We start from the raw sequence: 18195 nt of genomic DNA, 5'->3' as shown, positions 1-18195 counted from the left end.
GCCAAATGGCCTCTGTAGTGCTGCATTGTTCTATGTTCTTAGGAGATCTTTGACTAGTGATATTCAGTAGCTGGGATTATTTTTAATGGACATGTCAGCAATTTGTGATAAGATCTTCACACCACCCACCCTAGCTGAATCAAAGGAAGAGTTCAAGGAAAGCTTCAGTTTTAATCATCTCTCCCATTTTGTGCATCTTCTGTATTTTCGCTAGCTTACACATCAAACTAAGAATAAAGTATGTTGGAAATACTTGGAAGATTAAACAGCATTTGTAAAGAGATACAGAGTTCATTCCACAGGTCAATGATCTTCGTTCTAACTTTTCCTAGTGTGACAACAGGCTCAAAGTTCAAAGTAAATTTGTTACCCAAGTGTATATATGTTACTATATACCGTCTTGAGGTTCATTTTCTTGCAGGCAGTTACAGACGTAAAAAGAAATACAATAGAATTTACAAAACTTTACATAAACAAGGACCAACAAACAAGCAATGTACGAAAGAAAAATAACAAAAAAAAACTACAGAATGCAAGAGATTCTGCAGATGCTGCGAATCCAGAACCACACACACAAAAATGTTCATCAGGTCAGGCAGCATCAATGTAGATAATACTGAGAACATGAGTTATAAAGGTTAATCAGCCTGAGGCACTAAATCTATTTATTCTCTCCATACAAGCTACCTGAACCGATGAATATGTACAGTACTTTTTTTTTATTTCAGAGTTACATCATCTGTGGTATTTTGCTCTTGGTACTCCCTGATTAATTTAGTAAATGACACTATTGTCTTACTAAAATTATTTATCACAAAGCACAACTAAGAATTTGGAAGAGACAGCAACTTGCACCAGTTCTATAAGCAAAATTAAAATGAGTACCACACAAGTAAGATATTAGGCATGAGCAGTACACACGTTTGACTCTCAGTCTCAGTTCAATTATTTGAAACTAAGTGTGAGTGAGTGTTTGTGTCTGTACGCGTGTGTATGTGTGCATGCACGTGTATGAATCTGGTTTTATGCCCCACCTTCTTTACCAGCCTTCTGATATTGGCCATCAAGTTTCACACATGATTATTAACTACTTGAATAAGTTAGGGGAGGAAGGACATGTTACTACAAGAAATTATTGGGGCATTAATGATGATGTTTACTTCCTCCCAAGCCACAGGAGTGATACCAGAGAGATGGAGGGTGGCATATGCTGTTCTATTGTTCAAGAAAGGTAATAGGGATAATCCTAGGAATTATAGACCGGTGAGTCTTCCATAAATTATTGAAAAAGATTCACTAGCAAAACTTCCATCCAGAAAGTCATGAGGCATGGGATCCAGGAGAACTGGAGTGCGTGGATTTGAATTGACTAGCCCACAGAAGGCAGAACGTGGTAGTAACTGGAGCAAAGAACAATACAGGACAGGCCCATAATGTTATGCCGAACCAATTAAATTAATAAGCAAATAGTCAATTAAACTAACACTTCTGCCTACACAATGTGCATATCCTTCCATTTCCTTCACATTCACGTGCTATCTAAAAGACTCTTAGAAGTCCCTAACGTTTCTGCCTCTACCTCTACCTCTACCACAGGCAGTGCATTCCAGGCACCTACCACTGTGTAAAATAACCGCCTTTGAACTTACTCCCTCTCACCTTAAATGCATACCCCCTGGTATTTTGCATATCAATCATGGGAAAAAGTGCTGTCTGTCTACTGTGTCTGTGCCTCTTATCATTATATATCAGTTCACCCCTCAGCCTCTGCCACAGCAGAGAAAACAACCCAAGTTTGCCCAGCCTCTTGTTACAGCACATGTCCATCTAATCCAGATAACATCCTGGTAAACCTCTTCTGCATCCTCTCCAAAGCATCGAATTCCTTCCTATACTAGGGTGAGCAGAACTTTTTTGCAATACTCCAGAGTTTGTAAAGCTGCAACATAACTTCCTGACTTTTGAACTTAATGCTTCAACTGAAAAAGCAAGCATGCCATTTGTCTTCTTAACCACCATATCAACCTGTGTAACCACTTTCAGAGAGCAATGAACCTGGACCCTAAAATCTGTATGCTCAACAACACTGTTAAGAGTCTTACCCTTGACAGTGCGCTGTTTCTTTATGTTTGACCTACCAAGATTCAACAACTCACATTTGGCCAAGTTAAACTCCATCTGCCATTTCTCTGCCCATATCTGCAATTGACCTATATGCTGTTGTATTCTTTGCCAGTTTTCTGCACTATCAATAACACAACCAATCTTTGTATCTTCTGCAAACTTACTAACCCACCCATGTACATTTTCATCCAGGTCATTTATATAAATCACAAATAACAGAGATCCCTATGGTACACCACTAATCACAGACCTGCAGCTAGATTAAGTCCCTTTGACCACTGCCTTTTGTCTTCTATAGACTCATTCTGAATGCAAACAGCCAATTCTGTATGGATCGGATGCACCTTAATCTACTGGATGAGTCTCCCACGAAGGACCTAGTCAAATGCCTTACTAAAGTCCATGTAGACAACATCCACAGCTCTACCTTCATCAAGCACCCTCATCACCTCGTCAAAAAACTCAATCAAGTTAGTAAGACACGGCTTACCCTGCACAAGGCCATGCTGGCTTTCCTTATCAGGCCATGGTTTTCCAAATGCTATAAATCCTAACCCTAAGGATTCTCTCCAGTAACTTTCCAACCACTGAAGTGAGACTCACTAGTCTATAGTTTCCAGGATTATCCCAAATTCCCTCCTTAAATAATGGAACAACACTAGTCCACTGGGACCTTGCCTGTGGCTAGGTAAGACACAAAGATATTGGTCAAGGCCCCTGCAATCTTTTCACTTGCCTCTCTCAATAACCTTGGGTATATCCCATCAGTCCCCGGGGACTTATCTACCTTAATGCTCTTTAAGAGACCCAACACCGCATTTACCTCAGAATGCCCTAGTCTATTAATACACTCGACACTAATCATCTCCTCCTCCACGTCCTTCTCCATGGTAAATACTGACATAGAATACTCATTTGTGACCTCACCCACATCCTCCGCATTCAAGCAGATATTTCTCCACCCCCCACCTTTAACCTTGAGTCTCTTTAACCTATTGTCTCTCTGATTACCCTCTTGCTTTTCATGTATGTATGTATAGAATGCCTTGGGATTCTCTTACTTGCCAAGGACTTTTCATGACCGCTCCTGATTTTCCTAATTCCCTTCTTGAGTCCTTTTCTGGCTTCTGAATAATCCTTAAAGGGCTCTGTTTGATTCTAGCTCCCTAAGCTTTACGTACTTTTCCACCATGGTAACGGAATGGTTAGTGCAACTCTATTACAGTTTGGAGTGTGGGAATTCGGAGTTCAATTCTAGAACTGTCTGTAAAGAGCTTGTATGTTCTCCCTCTGACCATGTGTGTTTCCTGTGGTGCTCCAGTTTCCTCCCACAGTCCAAAGAGATACTGGTTAGTAGGTCAATTAGTCATTGTAAATTGCCTTGTGATCAGGCAAAAGTTAAACGGGTGGCTTGCTGAGCGGCATAGCTCGGGCTGGAAGGACATGTTCTGTGCTATATCTCTAAATAAGTAAATAAAATTCTTCTGGACCAAGTTTACCACCTCTCTCCACATCCAAGGTCCTCTTACCTTGCCATCCTGGTCCTTCATTCTGACTGGAACATACCTGTGCAGCTGGTCTTTAAACACCCTCCACATCTCAGATGTAGACTTGTTCAAAAACAGCTGCTCCCAACTAATTCCCTCCAGTTCCAGCCTAATGCTCTCATAATTAGCCCTGCTCCAGTTTAATACTCTTGAGCAAGGTCCATACTTATCCTTATCTATAGCTAACTTAAAGAGCTGTGGTCACTGTTCACTATCTGCTCTCCCACGGAATGTTTGATCACTTGGCCATACTCGTTACCCAACACCAGATCAAATACAGCCCCTCCTCTTGTTGGACTATCTATATATTGATTTAAGGAACCCTCCTGAATGCACCTAGCAAATTCTGCTCCATCTAAACCTCTTGCACTAAGAAGATTCCAGTTTATGTTAGGGGAGTTGAAGCCTCTCATGACAACAACCCTATTGTTTTTACACCTTTTGTTAATCTTCTTGCTTACCTTTCCTCAATGTCCCAGTGACTTTTGGGAGGGGGGGTTCTGTAGTGCATTCCTATTTTTGAGTTCTACCCACATATAGACTCAGTGGACGACACTCCCATTATGTCCCCCTCTGAATGCAGATGTGAGATTGTCCCTGATTAATATTGCAACCACCCGCCCCCCCCACCAAACCTGCTTTACCTCTCTCTCTATCTTTTCTAAAACATTGAAACCCTGGGACATTAAGCATCCATCCCTGTCCTTCTCTCAACCAAGTCGCTGAAATGGCTACAACATCATAGTCTGCCTGGAGGTCGGTGACTGGTGGTGTTGGGCAGGGATCGGTTCTGGGACCCCTGTTCTTTGCAGTTTTTATAAATGACTTGGATGTGGAAGTGGAAGGGTAGCTTAGTAAGACTGCCGATGTCACAAAGGTTGGGGTTGTTCTGAAAAGTGTAGAAGGTCGTTGTAGGTTACAACAGACAGGATGGAGAGTTGGACTGAGAATTGGCAGATAGGGTTCAGTGCAGAAACGCGTGAAGAGATACATTTTGGAAGATAGAACTTGAAGATGCTGTACAAGATTAATGGCAGGATTCTCAGCAGTGTGGAGGAACAGAGGGATCTCAGGGATGGAGTCCATGGATCACTCAAGGTTGCCACACAAGTTGATAGGGTGATTAAGAAGGTGTATTGTGTGCTGGCCTTCATTGGTCAGGGGATTATGTTCAAATGCCCCAAGGTAATATTGCAGCTGTTCACTTCTGGTCCCTTTGTAGAGAGGGTGCAGTACAGATTTACCAGGATTAGAGAATATGTTTTAGGAGGAGAGATCAAGTGACCTAAAGCTCTTCTCTTGGGGGTGATGGAGGATGAGAGATGGCTTGATCTCAGTATATAAGATTATAAGAGGCATTGATAGAGTGGACAGTCAGCACTCTTTTCCCAGGGTTGCACTGATCAATACCAGAGGAGATCCATTTAAGGTGAGCAGAGGAAAGTTTAGTGGAGATGTCCGAGACAACTATTTTACACAAGAAATGGCTGGTGCCTGGAATGCACTGCCAGGGATGGTGCTGATAGCTGATACAGTATAGGTATTACAGATGCTATAGAAACATAGAAACATAGAAAATAGGTGCAGGAGTAGGCCATTTGGCCCTTCGAGCCTGCACCGCCATTCAGTATGATCATGGCTGATCATCCAACTCAGAACCCTACCCCAGCCTTCCCTCCATACCCCCTGATCCCCGTAGCCACAAGGGCCATATCTAACTCCCTCTTAAATATAGCCAATGAACTGGCCTCAACTGCTTCCTGTGGCAGAGAATTCCACAGATTCACCACTCTCTGTGTGAAGAAGTTTTTCCTAATCTCGGTCCTAAAAGGCTTCCCCTTTATCCTCAAACTGTGACCCCTCGTTCTGGACTTCCCCAACATCGGGAACAATCTTCCTGCATCTAGCCTGTCCAATCCCTTTAGGATTTTATACGTTTCAATCAGATCTCCCCCTCAATCTTCTAAATTCCAACGAGTACAAGCCTAGTTCATCCAGTCTTTCATCATATGAAAGTCCTGCCATCCCAGGAATCAATCTGGTGAACCTTCTTTGTACTCCCTCTATGGCAAGGATGTCTTTCCTCAGATTAGGGGACCAAAACTGCACACAATACTCCAGGTGTGGTCTCACCAAGGCCTTGTACAACTGCAGTAGTACCTCCCTGCTCCTGTACTCGAATCCTCTTGCTATAAATGCCAGCATACCATTCGCCTTTTTCACCGCCTGCTGTACCTGCATGCCCACTTTCAATGACTGGTGTATAATGACACCCAGGTCTCGTTGCACCTCCCCTTTTCCTAATCGGCCACCATTCAGATAATAATCTGTTTTCCTATTTTTGCCACCAAAGTGGATAACTTCACACTTATCCACATTAAATTGCATCTGCCATGAATTTGCCCACTCACCTAACCTATCCAAGTCATTGTGCATCCTCTTAGCATCCTCCTCACAGCTAACACTGCCACCCAGCTTCGTGTCATCCGCAAACTTGGAGATGCTGCATTTAATTCCCTCATCCAAGTCATTAATATATATTGTAAACAACTGGGGTCCCAGCACTGAGCCTTGCGGTACCCCACTAGTCACCGCCTGCCAATCTGAAAAGGTCTCGTTTATTCCCACTCTTTGCTTCCTGTCTGCTAACCAATTCTCTATCCACATCAATACCTTACCCCAAATACCATGTGCTTTAAGTTTGCACACTAATCTCCTCTGTGGGACCTTGTCAAAAGCCTTTTAAAAATCCAAATATACCACATCCACTGATTCTCCCCTATCCACTCTACTAGTTACATCCTCAAAAAATTCTATGAGATTCGTCAGACATGATTTTCCTTTCACAAATCCATGCTGACTTTGTCCGATGATTTCACCGCTTTCCAAATGTGCTGTTATCACAAATTTGATAACTGACTCCAGCAGTTTCCCCACCACTGACGTTAGGCTAACCGGTCTATAATTCCCCGGTTTCTCTCTCCCTCCTTTTTTAAAAAGTGGGGTTACATTAGCCACCCTCCAATCCTCAGGAACTAGTCCAGAACCTAACGAGTTTTGAAAAATTATCACTAATGCATCCACTATTTCTTGGGCTACTTCCTTAAGCACTCTGGGATGCAGACCATCTGGCCCTGGGGATTTATCTGCCTTCAATCCCTTCAATTTACCTAACACCACTTCCCTACTAACATGTATTTCGCTCAGTTCCTCCATCTCACTGGACCCTCTGTCCCCTACTATTTCTGGAAGATTATTTATGTCCTCCTTAGTGAAGACAGAACCAAAGTAATTATTCAATTGGTCTGCCATGTCCTTGCTCCCCATAATCAATTCACCTGTTTCTGTCTGTAGGGGACCTACATTTGTCTTTACCAGTCTTTTCCTTTTTACATATCTATAAAAGCTTTTACAGTCAGTTTTTATATTCTCTGCCAGTTTTCTCTCATAATCTTTTTTCCCCTTCCTAATTAAGCCCTTTGTCCTCCTCTGCTGAACTCTGAATTTCTCCCAGTCCTCAGGTGAGCCACTTTTTCTGGCTAATTTGTATGCTTCTTCTTTGGAATTGATACTATCCCTAATTTCTCTTGTCAACCACGGGTGCACTACCTTCCTTGATTTATTCTTTTGCCAAACTGGGATGAACAATTGTTGTAGTTCATCCATGCAACCTTTAAATGCTTGCCATTACATATCCACCGTCAATCCTTTAAGTGTCATTTGCCAGTCTATCTTAGCTAATTCACGTCTCATACCTTCAAAGTTACCCCTCTTTAAGTTCAGAACCTTTGTTTCTGAATTAACTATGTCACTCTCCATCTTAATGAAGAATTCCACCATATTATGGTCACTCTTACCCAAGGGGCCTCTCACGACAAGATTGCTAATTAACCCTTCCTCATTGCTCAAAACCCAGTCCAGAATAGCCTGCTCTCTAGTTGGTTCCTCGACATGTTGGTTCAAAAAACCATCCCGCATACATTCCAAGAATTCCTCTTCCTCAGCACCTTTACCAATTTGGTTCACCCAATCTACATGTAGATTGAAGTCACCCATTATAACTGCTATTCCTTTATTGCACACATTTCTAATTTCCTGTTTAATACCATCTCCGACCTCACTACAACTGTTAGGTGGCCTGTACACAACTCCCACCAGCGTTTTCTGCCCCTTAGTGTTACGCAGCTCTACCCATATCGATTCCACATCTTCCCGGCTTATGTCCTTCCTTTCTATTGCGTTAATCTCCTCTTTAACCAGCAACGCCACCCCACCTCCTTTTCTTTCATGTCTATCCCTCCTGAATATTGAATATCCCTGAACGTTGAGCTCCCATCCTTGGTCACCCTGGAGCCATGTCTCTGTGATCCCAACTATATCATAATCATTAATAACAATCTGCACTTTCAATTCATCCACCTTATTACGAATGCTCCTTGCATTGACACACAAAGCCTTCAGGCGCTCTTTTACAACTCTCTTAGCCCTTATACAATTATGTTGAAAAGTGGCCCTTTTTAATGCTTGCCCTGGATTTGTCGGCCTGCCACTTTTACTTTTCTCCTTAGTACTTTTTGCTTCTACCCTCACTTTACACCCCTCTGTCTCTCTACACTCGTTCCCATTCCCCTGTTGTGAACTAACCTCCTCTCGCCTAGCCTCTTTAATTTGATTCCCACCCCCCAACCATTCTAGTTTAAAGTCACCTCAGTAGCCCTCGCTAATCTCCCTGCCAGGATATTGGTCCCCCTAGGATTCAAGTGTAACCCATCCTTTTTGTACAGGTCATGCCTGCGCCAAAAGAGGTCCCAATGATCCAAAAACTTGAATCCCTGCCCCCTGCTCCAATCCCTCAGCCACGCATTTATCCTCCACCTCATCGCATTCCTACTCTCACTGTCGCGTGGCACAGGCAGTAATCCCGAGATTACTACCTTTGCGGTCCTTTTTCTCAACTCCCTTCCTAGCTCCCTATGTTCTGCTTTCAGGATCTCATCCCTTTTCCTACCTATGTCATTGGTACCTATATGTACCACGACCTCTGGCCCCTCACCCTCCCACTTCAGGATATCTTGAACGCGATCAGAAATATCCCAGACCCTGGCACCAGGGAGGCAAACTACCATCCGGGTCTCTGGACTATAGGGGCATTTAAAAGACAATTAGGTAGGCACATGGACGGAAGAAAAATGGAGGGTTATGGGCTATGTAGGAGGGGAGGGTTAGATTAATCATATAAGCGTGTCTGTTTGTATTGGTTGGCACTCATCATGGCTCGAAGGGGCTGGACTGTCCTGTACTGTTTTATGTTCCTAATATAGAAATTAGTGCTTTTTGGAGCTGAAGGTAGGGAAACAATAATGAGAGGCAGAAAAATGGTTTAAACATCCGTGGAAGGCAATACTACAGACCATTTGCAGCTGAATTAGATGGAGAACCATAGCATCATAGATCACAATCAAGGTAGCAACTGAACGAGCTAGATCCAAATGTTACTGTCATTGATTCCATACTTACCACCAATATTCAGCCAATGAAAGGAGAGTTAGATTGGCATTTTGGCACTCGAGCAGTCAAATCACTTTGCACAGGGATCCAGCCCTTCATTTCAATGGGGATTGTTAAACAAAAAGAAAAATAAATGTCGTTTTTATGTTTCAATTTAGTTTAATGTTTTTAATTATTTATTATTTATAAGTACCTTTTAAGTTTCTTGTTAATCAGTTTACTTTAAAGTATTTTTAACTTTAAAAATAGCTTTCTAAACTTTCATTGCTTTTAAGTATTTGCAACATTTAAAAACCACCAATTATTAGCCTTATTTCCTCAAATAATGGGGTTTCCCTTCCTTCACCATTGATACAGCCCTCTCCTCCGTTTCCCAGACTTTTGCACTTACCCCATCTTCCCTCTGCCTTGATAGATATAGAGCTCCTCTTGCCCTCACTTACCACTGCATAATCCTCCGCATTCAACACATTCTCCACAACTTCCACTATCTTCAACAGGATTCAACCACCAGACACATCTTTACCTCCCCCCTCCAACTCTCCACTTTCCCCAGGGATCACTCCATCCGTAACTCCCTTGCTCATTCATCTCTCTCCCCGCTAATCTCCCTCCTGGCACCTACTCCTGTAAGTGACCAAAATGCTACACCTGCCCATTTACCTTCCCCCTTACCTCCATTCAGGCCCCCAAACACTCATTCCAGGTGAGGCGGCACTTCACCTGCAAATCTGTTGGGATCGTCTGCTGCATCTGGTGCTCGTGATGCGGCCTCCTCAATGTTGGTGTGACCCGCCGTAAATTGGGGGACCACTTTGTTGAGCACCTCTGCTCCATCCACTAAAAGCGGAAATTCCTGGTGATCAACCATTTTAATTCCTATTCCCATTCCCATTCCAGCGGGTCAGTCCATGGGCTCCTTCTTTGCTATGATAAGCCCACTTTCAGAGTAGGGGAGCAACCCCTCGTTCTGTCTGGGTACCTCCAACCTGACGGCATGAACATTTATTTCTCCTTCTGGTAATTTTTCCCTCCCCTTTCCCTCTTCTATTCCCCACTCTGTCCTCTTACCTCTTCTCTTCACCTGCCTATCACTTCCCCCGATGCCCCTTCTTCCTCCCTTTCTCTCAAGATCCACTCTCCTCTCCTATCAGATCCTTTCCTCTCCAGCCCTTAGCCCTTCCCACCCACCTGGCTTCACCTATCACCTTCTGACTAGTCCTATTTACCCCCTTCCCCCCCACCCCGCCTTTTTATTCTGGCATTTTCCTTTCCACTGCTGAAGAAATGTCTCAGCCTAAAACATCGCCTGTTTATTTATTTCTATAGATGCTGCCTGACCTGCAGAGTTCCTCCAGCATTTTACATAGAAACATAGAAAACCTACAGCACAATACAGGCCCTTCGGCCCACAAAGTTGTGCCAAACATGTCCCTACCTTAGAAATTACTAGGCTTACCTATAGCCCTCTGTTTTACTAAGCTCCATGTACCTGTCCAAAAGTCTCTTAAAAGACCCTATCGTATCCGCCTCCACCACCGTCGCCGCAGCCCATTCCACGCACTCACCACTCTCTGAGTAAAAAACTTACCCCTGACATCTCCTCTGTACCTACTCCCCAGCTCCTTAAACCTATGTCCTCTTTTGGCAACTATTTCAGCTCAGGGAAAAAGCCTCTGACTATCCACACAATCAATGCCTGTCATCATCTTGTACACCTCTATCAGGTCACCTCTCATCCTCCGTCGCTCCAAGGAGAAAAGGCCGTGTTCACTCAACCTATTCTCATAAGGCATGCTCCCCAATCCAGGCAATGTCCTTGTGTGTGTGTTTTTCTGGATTTCCAGCATTTCAGAATCCTGTGTTAATAGTCAGCCTTTGTAGCTGGCAAAGTTTGGGATACAGCTTTTCCAACTGTCTAAACTTTCAGAGCAGTTTCAGGAAGGGTCTCATTGGTGCTGTGCCATTCTGATCACACTGCTGGGTTGCAAGACACTTCCAGCTGGGGTAGACCCTCAGCATCCAGGCCAGGAAAGTGTTGGTGGGGAAGGCGGTGGACAGCAGTTTTGGAAAGGGTAGCCTGATCAGCTAGTTCTAGCCTAGTAAGTCTGATTTTAAAATTTTATTTTCTCTTTCTTAAAACTCATCTCTTACAATTTGATTTAGAACATGCAACATAGAACATAGAAATCTACAGCACATTACAGGCCCTTCGGCCCACAATGTTGTGCCGACCATGTAACCTACTCTAGAAATTCCCTACCACATAGCTCCTTATTTTTCTAAGCTCCATGTTCCTATCTAAGAGTCTCTTAAAAGACCCTGTTGTATCCACCTCTACCACCATTGCTGGCAGTGCATTTTAAGCACCCACCACTCCTTGTGTGAAAAATTTACCCCTGACATCCCCTCTGTACCTACTTCCAAGCATCTTAAAACTATGGCTATCCACACGATCAATGCCTCTCATCATCTTATACACCTCGATCAGGTCACCTCTCATCCTCCGTCGCTGCAAGGAGAAAAGGCCGAGTTCACTCAACCTATTTTCATAAGGCATGCTCCAGGATTCCATGCAGTATTGAATCGAATATACATCTGTGGGTGTAAGGAAATGATAATAACTGGAAAGAGAAGCAGAAAAGTTGTAGCAAATCTTGACAGTTCATCTTCTGCAGGAAATCTGACTGAATTTTCTACTTTGTCAGACAAAACCACCCTCAATTTGATGTAACACACATAAAAGTTGCTGGTGAACGCAGCAGGCCAGGCAGCATCTCTAGGAAGAGGTGCAGTCGACGTTTCAGGCCGAGACCCTGACGAAGGTCAAGACTGCGAAAATGTCGACTGCACCTCTTCCTAGAGATGCTGCCTGGCCTGCTGCGTTCACCAGCAACTTTGATGTGTGTTGCTTGAATTTCCAGCATCTGCAGAATTCCTCATGTTTGCCTTTCTCAATTTGATGTGTTTGACTTTAAGAAAATTTTGGATTTGTAAGATGCCTACATTCGGTTTTAAATCCCTGGCAATCCCGTTTATGTTATGTGCTATGTAGTTTATATCGGATGTTTGGCAGCATTGAGATCAAAGACTTTTAATTTGTTAGTTTTGGTTGAGTACAGAGCTGGCAGCCAGCCTGACTCCTTCCCCTTACACCCCTCACTCTGATGGGAATTTCTTACTCTTTCTAAAGCTTCTGATATTTTGTTCCCCATGTTTGGTTGTGTTTAAGCCCTGGCACGTAGTGTGAAATGAATAAGGTAAACTATCTGCTCGTCCTTATATGTGAAGGCGATTACAGTGGATCTGCACTAACAGGCACAGGGCAGTGTAGTGGTGAACGTTTCTTCAGAAATTCCCTCCCCCTCTCCCAGTGCAGAGTGCCCTCCTGCTTCACATTATCCACCATTGTCCCTGTACCAAAAAAGACCAAGGTAACATGCCTGAACGACTGGCGTCCTGTCGCACTCACCTCAATAATAAGCAAATGCTTTGAGAGGCTGATCAAGGACTACATCTGCAGCATGCTGCCACCCACACTGGACCCCCTACAATTCGCCTACCAACACGACCGATCGACAGATGCTGCAATAGCCACAGCTCTACATCCTTACTCATCTGGAAAAGAAGGATGCTTAGGCGAGAATGTTGTTCTTGGACCGCAGTTCAGCATTCAACACCATAGTTCCATCCAGGCTCGATAGGAAGCTCAGAGACCTCGGTCTTGACTCTGCCTTGTGCAACTGGATCCTGGACTTCCTGTCAAATCGCCAGAAGGTTGTAAGATTAGGCTCCCTCACCTCCAACCCTCTGACTCTCAATACAGGAGCTCCTCAGGGCTGCATACTGAGTCCCCTCCTTTACTCCCTGTACACCCATGACCGTATCGCCACCCACAGCTCCAATCTGCTAACTAAGTTTGCCAACGACACTACATTGATTGGCCTCACCTCAAACAATAGCGAGGTGGCCTGCAGGGAAGAAGTCATCTCTCTGACACACTGGTGTCAAGAAAAGAGCCTCTCCCTCAATGTGGCAAAAACAAAGGAGCTAGTTGGGGACTACAGGAGGAAAGGAGATGGGCTAACCCCTATTGACATCAATGGATCTGGGTTTGAGAGGGTAAACAGCTTCAAGTTCCTTGGCATCCACATCACCGAGGATCTCACGTGGTCTGTACACACCAGCTGTGTGGTGAAAAAGGCACAACAGCACCTCTTTCACGTCAGATGGTTGAGGAAGTTTGTTATGGGCCCCCAGATCCTAAGAACGTTCTACAGGGGCACAATTGAGAACATCCTGACTGGCTGCATCGCTGCCTGGTATGGGAATTCTACTTCCCTTAACCGCAGGACTCTGCAGAGAGTGGTGCGGACAGCCCGGTGCATCTGTAGTTGTGAACTTCCGATGATTCAGGACATTTACAAGGACAGGTGTGTAAAAAGGCCCCGTAGGATCATTGGGGACCCAAGCCATCCCAACCACAATCTATTTCAGCTGCTACCATCCGTGTAGTGGTACCACAGCACAAAAGCCAGGACCAACAAGCTCCGAGACAGCTCCTTCCACCAGGCCATCAGACTGATGAATTGACGCTGATTTGAGTGTACTCTATATTACATTGACTGTTCTATTTATTATAAATTACTATGATTGCACATTGCACATTTAGATGGAGCTGTAACGTAAAGATTTTTACACTTCATGTATGTGAAGGATGTAAGAAATTAAGTCAATTCAATTCAAGAGCTCACGTTATAAATTCATAGGTTATAAAATACGAAGCCACATGGAAATTGGCCCCCATTTATTTGATCCCCCTTTGTTTAGAAATAACATATTTTGCTGCTTTTGCATAATTAAAATTATTTTTCATGTTAATTTTAATGGAATATTTTGTATCGTTATTCTGTTTGGCTGAAATGACTGTCAACTCTGAGTCTGTGATCTCCAGGAGGGCCTCAGTGGCAGTATAGAGAATTGGTGAGATCCAGATCAGGAGATCCTAAAAGTTCCTCAGGAGTCTGGAGCAGCATTGTTCCAAAGAAAGAATCTCACCACACTAAAATAATTTTAAGGGTTGCCAAGATGCTCAAAATTGAGAATACAGTTAGAATTGAATGCATTGTAAATTATATGTTGCAGGGTAAAAAGAAAAGGAGGAAAAGAGACAAGCAGCAAGATTCTGATCCAGGTACAGAATATTTTCACCTCTGACTGCTTAGTGTCTACACTTATTCAGTTGTAACTTGAAACCAAGTACTCTGGGATGAAATTGCATGATGCAGTATTAATGAACCAATGTATTAACAATGCGTATTTTTTAATTAAGCAAAATACTCATTATACCAGTGGGCAACAGCTTTGTTGAAATGACAGGCAACAAAATTCTACATCAGTACTTTGTTGATGCAAAGTTGACAGCCCAGGCAGCATCTGGAAGTTGAGTGTTACAGGAGGAGAATGCCTGACATCATTAACAGCAAAGAATTTTGGCTATTTGCTTACTTTGATAAACCTTACCTCTGTGAGAAGTCTAAAACAGCCTCCAAAGTACTTATGTTCTGTAGAATATAATGGTTTTGCTCAAACCTTTTTGATCTTTATGTATTTCTGACCATAGTTGAGAGTGGACCTGCTAGCCTAGAGGAACAAACCACAGTTGCTGCCTGAACTTGATAGCAAGTTGAAAATGTGATTATATTGTCATGTCAACCAAACTACTAACTTTAAAATTCTACCAGGGTTTTAAGGAAAGCACAGGGTCAGTCTAGTGTCTTCATGCCTGCACGTTTAATGTTGCCTTGGTTACACAGACGGTTAAGATAGGTGGAGAGGATACATTGATGAAATCGAACCAACCCAATTTTCAAATGATGGAAGGAGAGACAGTTTGGCTTAGTGGCCGGCCATAAGATACTCAGAGACTGTCTTACTTAGTGTGTTCCACCCAGGCATCAAGATAAAAATTCAACCCCTCTCGTCTTTGCAAAGCAACCATTCTTCAAACCTTCCTTGTTATTTGAAGAGGCAGAAAAGCCATAGGAGCTCTGCACTGTTTTCATCACAATAATATATTTCATCATAATATGCACAGTAGGACGGGGCATCTTTGAACAAATGATAAAAGAGCGTGACAAATGCTTTTTGTGAATGCTGCTTATTGATCGCATTTTGACAACAAACTATTCAGTACCTGTATGTGTCATGTTTTATACCCCTAGGTGAAAAAACTTGACTGAATATCCCTGTCTTGTTAGAGGATTTTGTACAATGTCACTTTAGATGATTTCAGCTGTCTTGTTGAAAGAGGGTGGGTGGATGATTTCAGGGGAACTGACAGGAACTTCTTCTGAAATGATTCCTTCTGGGATTGTAAATGTATTCTTATGTCTGTTTAAACAAAAATTTTCAGACCAAAATGCTAATTTGAAAAAGAGACTCTGCCACTAAAATAAAATGTTAAAGCTCAAAATATGCTGTGTGGTGCAAGCCCATTTGCATAGACTTAGCTCACATACACAGAAACATACATGTACAATGACAGGGTAAGCGGTTGTACACTACTAGAGACAGGCAAACATGCAGATGGACACAACCACAAGTGCAAATTGACAACGGAGAGACATGTATGGATTCTTAGAAACACTTGCGCAGATGTGTGAGCGAAGAATTATATGGATATCAAAACTGAAGGATATTAAAATGAAAAATTCTGGAAATCCTCAATAAATCAAGCAGCGTTTGGAGAGAGAAAGGGAGACGGATGATCTTTTAACAGGAAATTAATTCACACATTGGCAAGCACTCAAGAGGCAGATAAAGGTACAAATACAGCCAAATGCACAGTCAGAGAGCAAAGTAAATCCTGATTTCAAGCCTCATTCCAATAAGCTCCAGTTTTATTAAAGAAAGATTTTTTAAAGTAACATATTTGAATCTGCTTTTTAATCTAATATCACATAACTCTCCATAATCATTGATCAATACAGAAAATAGCACTTCAAAAAGTGAAGCAGTTGTGTTTGGCTTCTTTGGTATTTGTGGTTTGGCTCCCATTGCTATTTAATTTTTAGTCTCATAGACTTTTCTAGCTACACCATTAAGCTGCATGTGCAAATTTTCCACTCAGAATGAGCTTGCATGTGCAAGCTATCCTTTCATTCCATGACTCACAAACATTGCAATGCCAAAGCAATGGTTCAAACCCAGGTAAGGAGTTGGTATTGGGTTACCATTGACTTCACTCTCCCTGATGTCCACATTGGAGTCACGAAATCTAGATACGGAACCTGAATTAATAATTACCTTTTCTGAACATTCGATCAAATTGTAATATTGCTGTTATTGCCCCCAACTGGAATCATCTAATTCAACAGATTAGCAATCAAGCCTGAGATAGTTTTGTTTTGAGAGATTGGTGGAGATGGGTAGAAGGAAAGGGTTGGAAACCTGCAGAATTAATCTCACATTTCTTGTGACATGCTTCAGCTTTGAATGATCTCTCCTAATTGTAACTTTGCTCTGTCTGAGTCCTGCCGCTTTTTGTTTGCAAGCACCAATTTTTTTTTTGCTTGTGCTCTTATTTAAATCTCATTCTGTAAAACTGTATTTATTTAAATCAGCAACTTTACATGCAATAAACGGTACATACAATCTACTTCTCGGTAAAATGTTTTGCTTACTAAAACAACCTTCAAATTGACTCTTTGTAGTGTCAAATAACAGTCTGTGAAATTATTGTAACAGTTGCTATAACACCTATTGCTTTTCTTTACTCTCTTTTTTACTTTCGTGCCTTCCCTGCCCATCCTTGCCATATATTTTGCTTTTTTTTTGTTTCTTTTGTTTGTTTTTGTTCAGATCCAAGCTCTCCTAAGAAATGCCGGGCACGCTTTGGCCTTGACCAACGGACAGACTGGTGTGGCCCTTGCAGGTGTGTATCTTGTAGCCTAACGGTCTTGTCACCAAGTGCCTCTGTGTTCAGACTTGTAGGACTTGCAGATATCAAACTGTGCCAATGTTGCAAAGAGGCAACAATAGTCTTTCTCTTTGCTGGCTTTGAGTTGACCTGGGTTTTGGGATGATGTTAATCTCGCACATCTGTAACACTGCTGCACCACTTCTAGCCAAGCTATCTGCAAAAGAGCCCAGAACCACAGTATCACAGAACTGCCACCATCTTGATATATGGTCTTAAAACTGATTTATTATCTCAATGGAATCCTTGCACATTGGGGTGATTGGAAGCTACTTTAGGACAGAGTCTCTTGTTCGAAAGCTGTGCAATGAGATTTTTGATAGTTTTCAAGTGCAGTCAAAAAGAAAAGCCTACAACACGAAGAGCAAAAGGCAACCGCTTTAAAACCACATGTTCCTTTCTGTTTTGGATAATCTTTGTGGAGCCTGCTGATGCTTTTCCAGCTCAATAGAATTGCATACTAACTCCATTTTTTTTAATATAACAAAACATGTTCCTCCATTGTTGTCTTTGTTTACTTCACACTAACAGATGCAAACACCACAATGATGTGTCGCCCATTGTTCGAGCTTGATCTGCAATAGATGCGGTGCCTCTCCTGCAGGTACCCACAATTACTCTATCTTTAACCTGCTTGTGTTTTTTTTTAATTACAATTTTTTGACCAAACTTTTCTTGCCTGTTCAGAAGGGCCTTTCACAAAGGAGGTCATCTTTATGGAGAAAGAATCTGGCACATCTGTTTTTGCTAGGGTGGGAGTAGTTACAAAAGGGCGGTAGTACTACCTCACATTTTCATTGCAGTGAAGTTGCACACAAGTAACATAATGACTTTTGTCACCACAACTTTTCTTGCAAATAGGCGTGGAAAATAAAAGGTTTGCCAGACTTCTGCATGAAGACGATTCCCTTTAATGTAACTGTAGACAGTCTCAGCTTGGAGCCAGAAGTGGTGTGAAGATGGAAGGGAAAATCGGCCTTTGTAATTAAAATAACAATTGTTTAATAAGAAATTATGAAGTGAACGTGTGAGGAC

The 18195-nt window shown here is 42.6% G+C and overlaps 1 protein-coding gene across 6 annotated transcripts in view; it reads left to right on the top strand.

Annotated features, from left to right (window-relative positions):
• Positions 1-18195, top strand: part of tcf7 (transcription factor 7) — a 230289-nt gene that overhangs the window by 202634 nt on the left and 9460 nt on the right. For 2 of the 6 annotated variants that reach the window (XM_072263939.1, XM_072263933.1), the window contains 3 exons: positions 14325-14373; positions 17043-17115; positions 17692-17764. In XM_072263939.1, the coding sequence (XP_072120040.1) occupies positions 14325-14373; positions 17043-17115; positions 17692-17734 (165 nt within the window). In that variant the 3' untranslated portion in view covers positions 17735-17764. Of the gene's footprint in view, positions 1-14324; positions 14374-17042; positions 17116-17691; positions 17766-18195 lie in introns of those variants that run through there. The other 4 variants (XM_072263934.1, XM_072263936.1, XM_072263938.1 and 1 more) reach the window with 4 other exon arrangements.

The sequence above is a fragment of the Mobula birostris genome, chromosome 7, assembly GCF_030028105.1.
Source record: "Mobula birostris isolate sMobBir1 chromosome 7, sMobBir1.hap1, whole genome shotgun sequence".
Taxonomy (NCBI): Eukaryota; Metazoa; Chordata; class Chondrichthyes; order Myliobatiformes; family Myliobatidae; genus Mobula; species Mobula birostris.
This window is presented reverse-complemented; position numbering and strand designations above follow the sequence as displayed.